The 8,586-nt window shown below is 41.8% G+C and overlaps 1 protein-coding gene across 2 annotated transcripts; it reads left to right on the top strand.

Annotated features, from left to right (window-relative positions):
- The first annotated feature begins 1,042 nt into the window (after nt 1-1,042).
- On the top strand, nt 1,043-7,931 carry Commd6 (COMM domain containing 6). 2 transcript variants are annotated; one of them, XM_034497033.2, is made up of 4 exons: nt 1,043-1,269; nt 1,359-1,560; nt 4,805-4,957; nt 7,306-7,931. In XM_034497033.2, exons 3-4 carry the CDS (start codon nt 4,832-4,834, stop codon nt 7,354-7,356), a joined length of 177 nt encoding a protein of 58 aa, XP_034352924.1. In that variant the 5' UTR covers nt 1,043-1,269; nt 1,359-1,560; nt 4,805-4,831; the 3' UTR covers nt 7,357-7,931. The 2 variants fall into 2 exon arrangements, with proteins under 2 accessions (XP_034352924.1, XP_034352925.1); XM_034497034.2 differs by having other exon boundaries at nt 1,186-1,269; nt 1,359-1,370.
- The last annotated feature ends 655 nt before the right edge of the window (nt 7,932-8,586 follow it).

Below are 8,586 nucleotides of genomic sequence, written 5' to 3' on the forward strand. Positions count from 1 at the left end.
TTCACTCCTATAAGAGCTGTTCTGTGTTAAGTGGAACTCTAAAGATGTCCAGCCTGCAATGATATCATCTCTATTCAACAAAACTGTAATATAGATATTGCTCAGAATATGTAATTTCAGTCATATACTTTATGGAAATTATTCTAGAAAATTTGAATATGCCTTATCTAACCATTCGAACCCTTAAAAACAGGGAATGTAGGTAAAAGAAAGCAAAGGAGAAATCGGGTAGTTAGATTAGCAAACATGAGGGAGACATGTTTTACTATTTGACTTTGGAGTGTCAGTGAAGACACAAAGAAATGGGTATGAATCGTCTGTAAAGGCCGAGAATCCCTAAAAACTAGCAAAATAAGAAACTAATTGAAACTAAGTCCTACCAACAACTCCAATAAATTTAAAAGCAGATTCTTTCCCAAGCCCTTGAAGGAGCACCAGATATTTACATCCCTTACTTGTGGAACTTTAGGGACCAAAGAGAATTCCTCAGTGTTATGTTTCCCGACTTGTGGTTAGAGTGTTCTTAGGAGCCGAGTGCTCGTGTATTTAAGACATACTCATTATGTCTGTTGTCAGCATTAACCACATTTGTACAGTAAATCGGTAACCGTTGGTAAATGTGGATGACATGTTATCATTTGCGACTTGCCTGAAAATATTTTCAAGTTTTTTCTAAATAAAATATTGTTAGGGGAATAAAAATCAGCGTGGATATTCTATGCAGAATGCATCTGGGGTCAAGAAGACAGGATGAGAAGGCGCTGCTGAAGTCGGAGCAATAGCAGAGATTTTAAAAAGGCTCCACCCTTCCTCAAGTCAGGCTAGGCCCGTGAACTCAATCTCAGCTAAGAGACCTCGCCCGACAATTGCAGTTATGGCCACACCAGAGTCCACACTAGGGGTGGGGCCGTGAGCCGATTGGGTTGGCATCACGACGGGTTCCGTGACTTTGCGCTTGCGCAGAGAGGAGCCCATTTCTTGCCCGACAGTGGGGGATGCGACATCCTGGATGTCACGAATTCCTCCACCAGGTTTCCTGCACGTCTTTGGCCTTTCTCCCCTCAGAACTTTCCCTCTCCCCAGTATCTCCTAAAACTGATGTTTAACTGAGGCAAAACTAGAGTTACAAAGAAATCTACTTTCCACTACCTAGCGTGGGTGGGCGGGGCCTCGGGCCGGAAGCGGAAGTGCTGGCCGGTGACTGCAAGTTCCACACTGGCCATGGAGGAGTCCACGTTCAGGGAGCCCGTGCTGGACGCCAAGTCGGAGGTGAGTACCGGCTGGGAGGAGAAAGGTCTGGAGCGGACGCTGGCGCCCGGATGGCTTTTTTCTAAATCGTGTCTCTGCTTCCGTTCCAGGTCACCGGCCAGGTGAGTGGCCGCCCCGCCGTGTCTGCTGCTCGGGCGCGCGGTCCCCGCCTCTGCTCGCCTACCCTTCCCCGGTCTGCGCTTCCCAATTGCACCTGAGGGCATAGCCACCGTGGCTGTCATTTAAACTGCCCAGCCCCTAGAGTGCAGCCCGAGCGTGGTTCCACCATTATTAGGCAACCTTTATTCCAAGGTAGGAACACGACGTTTTAAAATGTGAGGGTTACAAGAGACATTGCTAATATTTGCAAAGATACCGTCCTTCCTTTTTCTTTTAACTGTTCGATTGTTTGAGACAGGGTCTCACTGAGTAGCCCTGGCCATCCGGGAACGTTTCTAGGAAGACCAGACTGGCCCTGAGCTCTCTGAGATCCACCCGCCGCTGCCTCTGAAGCGCTGGGATCGAAGGTGTGCGGCATCAAGCTGAGCCATTTCTTTAAAGAAGTTACTTTGAAGACGAACTATAACTTTTCTAACCTTTCATATGTTACATTCAGAATAAATAAGATTTTTTTACTTTTTTTTTTTTTTTTTCGTTTTTCGAGACAGGGTTTCTCTGTGTAGCCCTGGCTGTCCTGGAACTAACGCTGTAGACCAGGCTGGCCTCGAACTCAGAAATCCGCCTGCCACTGTCTCCCAAGTGCTGGGATTAAAGGCGTGCGCCACCACTGCCTGGCTGATTTTTTACTTTTAAATTAATACTGACACTTTCCCAAGACAGTCAGAAAATTGGGAGTTTTAGTCAGGAGTTACCTAAGTTCACATAAATATAAGAAAGTGCTGATGTTAAAACATGATAAGAATACACGGCCTGGGAGAAGTGTCTACAGACTGCTACTTGTCTCCAAATGATGTTTTTTTTCTTTTGAGGTAGGATCTCACTAAACTTTTGAGGCTGGCCTTAAACTCAGCTTGTAGCCCACACTGGCCTCGAACTTGTGATCTTCTAGCATCCCAAGTAGCACGATTTAGAGGTTAGAACTCTGCAGCTTATCTTGCTGTTGCTTTGGGAGATTCCTGCAAGAGGACTCTGTGATATTGATAGACCTTTGTTTAACAGTATGAGTTAGTGGCTTTTTGTTGTTTTGTTTTTTTATTTTAAGATTTTTTTTTATTATTATTTCTCTGTATAACATGTGGGTCCCTAGAGGCCAGAAGAGGCCTCAGATTCTCTGGAATTGCAGTTATAGATGGTTGTAAACTGCCATATAGGTGCTGGGAACTGAACCTGAGTCCTCTGGAAGAGCGTCGAGTGCTTTTAACCACAGAGCCATCTCTCCAGCCTGAGCTAACTGAGTTGGTTTATTGTTACTATTCAATCTCAAGTTATTTTGTCCTCTCATTTTATATATTCTATTAAAGATGCCCTGAAACTGAACTGTACTAGGCTATAGGTAGGTAGGTATGAATGAAGAGTGTGTGTGTGTGTGTGTGTGTGTGTGTGTGTGTGTGTGTATTTATTTTAGGAAGCATTTCCACCCTAAAGCAATATGAATCCATCCCTTACAGCTCTGGAAGTCAGAAGTATAAAAGCAGTTTTACAGGGCCAAGGTGAAGGGAAGTTGTGTGGTGGCTGCAGAGGAGGATCTCTTGTTTGTCTTTTCCTCTTTTTAGAGCCTGCCTCCCCTCTTGGTTTGTGACCTCTGCATGGTTCCAACCCCTGCTTCCTCTTCTGACTCCAACCCTCTTTCCTTCCTTCTAGAAAAAACTGTTACTACATTGGGATCACACCCAGGAAAATGCAGCCCACGATCTTAATTCTGTTAAATCTTTAATGTCTGCTTTTTCCCATGGAGAAAGTCTCTGTGATTAGGACACGGATGTATCTGAGTGACGAGGGTACTGTAATCCCTTGCATACCGTCATTTACGAGTGCTTGGTCATATGATTATATATACAAGAAAAGCCAAGATAATTTACAAGACTATTAAAATTAATAGTGAATTTTAAAAATATGACTCAAGGTCTTTTTTTTTTTTTTGCATAGTTCAAACACAAAGAGCTGAAAAATATAATTTTAAACAAGTTTCACAACTTAAAAAAAAAACAAAACTATACAGTATGTTGCAATTAAATCTACCAAGCTAGGTATATGTCCCTGTAATCCCAGCACCCAAGTGGCTGAAGCAGAGGTCGCCATAGTTGTGATGCCAGTGTGGGCTTTATAGAAAAATATCTCCAAAACCAAAACAACACACCACCATGCAATGAGCTGTTTCACAAGATTATGAGGGAAATTGTAGGGCAGGGAGTTGGCTCACTGGGTGAAGGTGTTTGCTGCCAAGCTTAATGACTTGAATTCAATCCCTGGAACATGCCGAGAAGCAGAAAACAGACTTAATTCAAGTTGTCCTTTGATATCCATATGTCCAAGAAAATAGGAGTTTAAAAGAAAATGTTCTTAATTGTGAAAAGCAGTGAACTTCTGATTTCTAGTTCAGCATGTAGGACCTTGGAAATTATTACTTAGTACTAATAATTAGAATCTAAAAAGTCAGCACTACTTGTGTTTGTCAAAGGAGTGATGTCACAAGGCATACCTTAGTTTTATTGCAAAAGATAGAATCACTCAGCAAGTGTACCAGCTCATCTTTGGAATAAGACAGTTTTCCACCCATGTTTTAGTGCCAGTATCAAGAGCTGCATCTATCCAGTTCTGTTTGATGCCATGACAACACTGAAGAGTCTGCAACAGGAACTAGATTAAAAACACAGTAGTCCTTAAGCTTACAATCCTCAGAGCCAAACAGACATGGGCTTCTGTTCCAATCCTGGAATGTGTGACCTTGAGCCCATTACCTAAGCTCTGAAACTGGGTTTTGTCATCTGCAAAATGGACATAATACCCTATAATACTGTGGTGATTCAGTGAGGCACTGAACACGCACGTACACTGCATAGTGCGTCACCTGGCATGTGTCTTGTGTCTGTCATGAGGCCTGATGGAATCTACAGCCACATCATCACCGCTCACTGTAATCGTAGGTTTTACCTGGATGCTGTAGTGAGGAGCGGTGGTCCGGGTCCCCTGTGTGCCTCGGGCAACTGTGAGGACCATGTCTCCCAGCTTCAGTTTAGGACTTGGGTATGGAACAGAAGAGAGGGCAGAAATGCTCCAGAGCAGTTGTGGTGCCCTGAAGTTAGAAGTTAGGCCTGTTACAAAAAGCCACTTTCTATGGCTTTTACTTCTGTTAGTCATCTGGTAGACACTCGGGTTTCTTTGTTTGACTTTCTGCTTTTCTCTACTTGTTTTCTGATTCTGCTTATGCACTGTGTTTTCTCCTTTGCCATTTGACCATTGCTTGCCTACATAAATGAAGGTATTTTCTTGTACTATGACCAGTATTGAAACGAATACAAAACTGAGGACAGAGAAACTAGGTATTGGTTCAAGGCAGTGGTGTTTCTCACATGATATTTGTGCTGTTGTGTTAAAGCTTATAGATTTTCAGTGGAAACTGGGCATGGCTGTGAGCTCAGACAGCTGCCGATCCCTCAAGTACCCTTACGTGGCAGTGATGCTGAAGGTGGCAGATCATTCTGGCCAAGTAAACAGCAAGTCCATCGAGATGACAATTCCACAGTTTCAGGTTTGTAGTTCAGCTCACTGAATTTAAGTGTCAGTGCTGGTTCAAAAGCTGTGTACAGTCCCTTCTTAAGGGAAAATTGATTTACTTGCAAGGTCATGTACTTCACATGTACTTTACATGTAGTCATTTCTAAAGTGATTTTCTCTGGGACATGCCAGTTTGTATATGGAACCATTTAATTACTGTAATAGCTTTTATTTGGGTATATTTATGAATATTTCATCTTCTCTACAGGACATCTACTTTGTAATTAACTTTTTATTATTTTTCTTTAGGCTTAATAATAATCTTAAGCAAAACTAATCTTTTCTTTGAATATCAATGACATTGAGTTTTAGACTGATGTTTACAAAACTCAGTTCAGATCAAGTACTTATTGGCCAGTCTTATTAATTAGAGATTTAAGTAACTCAATAATTTATTCTTAAACTCAGGCCATTCGTGCCATCATTTTCCTTACCTTTTTCCTCTTCGATGTGTTTGGCTGAGAGATGTACATTGTTAGCTGATTTAACTATGCAGTTTTGGTTTGGTTTGCTGTGAGCCCTTCAGTAGCTAAAGCAGTTAGCTCTCAAAGGACAGTTGAACACTCTAGAAAAGCAACCATAGTAAATGAAATGGAAATAAAAAAAAAAATGCATTGGTCCTGGAATTCCTTTATTAGTATTTGTTTTATTTTGGGTATATGGATGTTTGGTCTGGTGTACTATGTGTGTGCACCACACGCATGCAGTGCCCAGTGACCAGAAGAGGGCATCAGATCCCATGGGACTGGGGTTTCAGGAAGGTGTGATGGGCTGCCATGGCAGTGCCCCTGGAAATCAAAGCCAGGTTCTCTAGTAAAGCCGGTTCATAGCTGCAGAGCCATCTCTCCAGCCCTGAGCTTGCTTTTGTACTTGTGTATGATGTGGGAGTCACACCCAGAGCCTTGCTCATGCTAGGTAGGTGCGCTACTGCTAAGCCAAGGCTTTCCCTCCCCATCATGGGCTCTGGAAAAGTCTTTCCCATACCACTGTATGACTTTTGTGTTCCTCTTCTATAAAGTGTATTTTAAGGGGCTCTTGATAGACAAGACCACACACCTTTGTTCTTAGTAGTGTTGTTTGAAGGTTTAGGACACGGGCAAAGGAAGTGTATTGTGTAGTCATCGGCTGACTGTGAAAGAAAGAGCAGTTCAGTCTAAGCATCTCAGCATCTTGGCCATTCACGCGTACAGGCCCTTCCTTCTCCCTCATCTGCCTCTCCAGGTTTTTCTCTTCAGGAGTAAACAAATAAGTAAATAGATCTCCTGTCCCCTAAAGCACTGTTGTATAATTGACAAAGATTTTATATTTTCAATGCATACAATGTGATTTGGTAAAAATATATGATGTGCAGTGACTGTGTTTATGAAGATAATTATCACATTTATTACCAGCGTGTGTGTGAATGTGTGTGCACTGAGAACATTTAAAGTCTATGCTCTTGGGGCCTGGTGAGATGGCTTGGTGGTTAAGAGCACTGGCTGTTCTTTCTGAGGACTTGGGTTCAGTCTTACATAGTAGCTCACAGATGTCTGTAACTCCAGTTCCAGGGGATCTGACACGCTCACACCAATGCACATAAAATAAAATTTAATAAATTCTTTTAAAAACTCTATGTTCCAATCTCTCACAACAATATACTATTACTAATCATACTTGGCATTCTGCACATGAGATTATCAGGACTTCTACAGCTAAGTCAGCACCATTTAGGCAACTTCTTCCCTCCTGCCCCAACCCCAGCACCCAGCAACCACTTACAGTTGTCTGAATCTGTGAATTCAGTGTCCTTAATACAACTGAGATAAAGTAGTGTCTGTCTTGCTATGTCTGGTTGGTCTTTAGCATAGTGTCTCTGGGTTCACCTGGGTTGGAAATATCAGGGTTTCTTTCATAGCTGAGTGATTCCATTGTGTGTATATGCCTGTGCTCCCACTGTGGCAAGTAGCACATATGTGTGGATGTTACATCTGACTACTGTGTATACATGTAAGGGAGCTGAACATATGTAGACTTTGCTATTCATAGTCTTCTGAGCCAGTGCCCCAGAGACATTGAGACACCTGCAGGAGGATGTACATGTGTAATGTGTTCTTCAGGAGACAGTTCTTTCTGTTTGTTTTTAGACATGGTCATGCTGGAGTTTGTCTCAAATTTGCTATATGTTCTGACCCCTCTTGCCTAGGAATGTTTGATTTTCAATGATTTTTACCAAGACTGTAACATTAAAATACAGACAGTATATATCTGGTGATTAGATATAATTAAAGGAACTTCATAAATATCCTTTAAAAGCAAAATTAATATTTTTTCTTTTCTCTCCAGAATTTCTACAGACAGTTCAAGGAAATTGCTGCTGTAATTGAGACTGTGTGAGAACTGATTCGTGATTCTAAAGTAATGGACTCTTCCTTCCAAAAGAGAACTGCATATGATCACAGAATATTTATACAGTGAAAATTGAGCTTCTGGGGTTGGAGAGATGACTCAGAGGTTAAGAGCACTGGCTGCTCTTCCAGAGGGACCCAGGTTCAATTCCCAGTACCCACATGGAAGCTTCCAACTGTCTGTAACTCCAGTTCCAGAGGACCCGACACACATGCAGGCAAAACACCAATGCGTATAGAATAAAAATAATTAATTAAAAAAAAAATTTCACTTCTAATTTTTTAAAACAAGTTTTTTAAAAATCAAGTAAACATGTATTTTAGTGGTGACCAATACTTAGCCTAGTCGGTGAGATAAAAGTGATTGTATTAACCACTAATGTGTGTAGATAATATATAATTATAGATGAATAGTGATACTATTAAATGCAACACAGTTTTGTGTATTAGGAGAAAAATTTGAAATCTTACTGATAACAGACCTAACTTTATAAATAAAATCTTGTCTGGACTTTACATGAAGTTAAGAAAGCAATTATCAATTAAAACTGCTTCACAAATTCAGTTTTATGACATGCCTCATGAAATAACTAAAGGAATAATTAGTGAGAAGAGTGAGGCTTCCTTCCTCAGACATTTGTAATCAGGTTAACCTAAACCAGTCCTTTTTATATCAGCTTCACATTCAGCTGTTTGTGCTGCTGCTGTTTGTGGAAAATTCATCACCAATAATTTGTTGAGAGCAGCACAAACCAGAGCGTCCCCAGTAGCATCTGCACACATCTCTGCCGTCACCCATGCCTACTGTACTGTGCTGTTCTGAATGACATTTGTCCCCATAGGCTCCATCTCCAGTTAGTGGTAGTTTGAGAAGAATTTCAACGTGGCCTTATTGGAGGAGGTGTGTTACTGAGGGGCTGGGAGGGTTCAAACACCCATGCCTGGTCTCTACCTGCATGTCTCCAGATGGGAATATAAGCTCTCAACCCCATGCCTGCCTGCCTGCCTGCCTGCCTGCCTGCCTGCCTGCCTGCCTGCCTGCCTGCCTGCCTGCCGCCTTGGTTTTTTGCCATGAAAATGATGACTTGCCCTCCGAAAATAAGTAAACCCTCTTCCTTTCCTTTGCTTTCTTTTCTTTTCCTTTCCTTTCCTTTCCTTTCCTTTCCTTTCCTTTCCTTTCCTTTCCTTTCCTTTCCTCTTTCTTTCTTTCTTTCTTTCT

The sequence above is a fragment of the Arvicanthis niloticus genome, chromosome 3 (assembly GCF_011762505.2).
Source record: "Arvicanthis niloticus isolate mArvNil1 chromosome 3, mArvNil1.pat.X, whole genome shotgun sequence".
NCBI classification, from domain to species: Eukaryota; Metazoa; Chordata; class Mammalia; order Rodentia; family Muridae; genus Arvicanthis; species Arvicanthis niloticus.

Excerpts from the sequence above, each read along its gene's own strand:
- Commd6 (XM_034497034.2), top strand. The coding sequence starts at position 1,222 with ATGGAGGAGTCCACGTTCAGGGAGCCCGTGCTGGACGCCAAGTCGGAG. Across the intron at positions 4,958-7,305 it reads TGACAATTCCACAGTTTCAG|AATTTCTACAGACAGTTCAA; the intron begins GTTTGTAGTTCA and ends TTTTCTCTCCAG.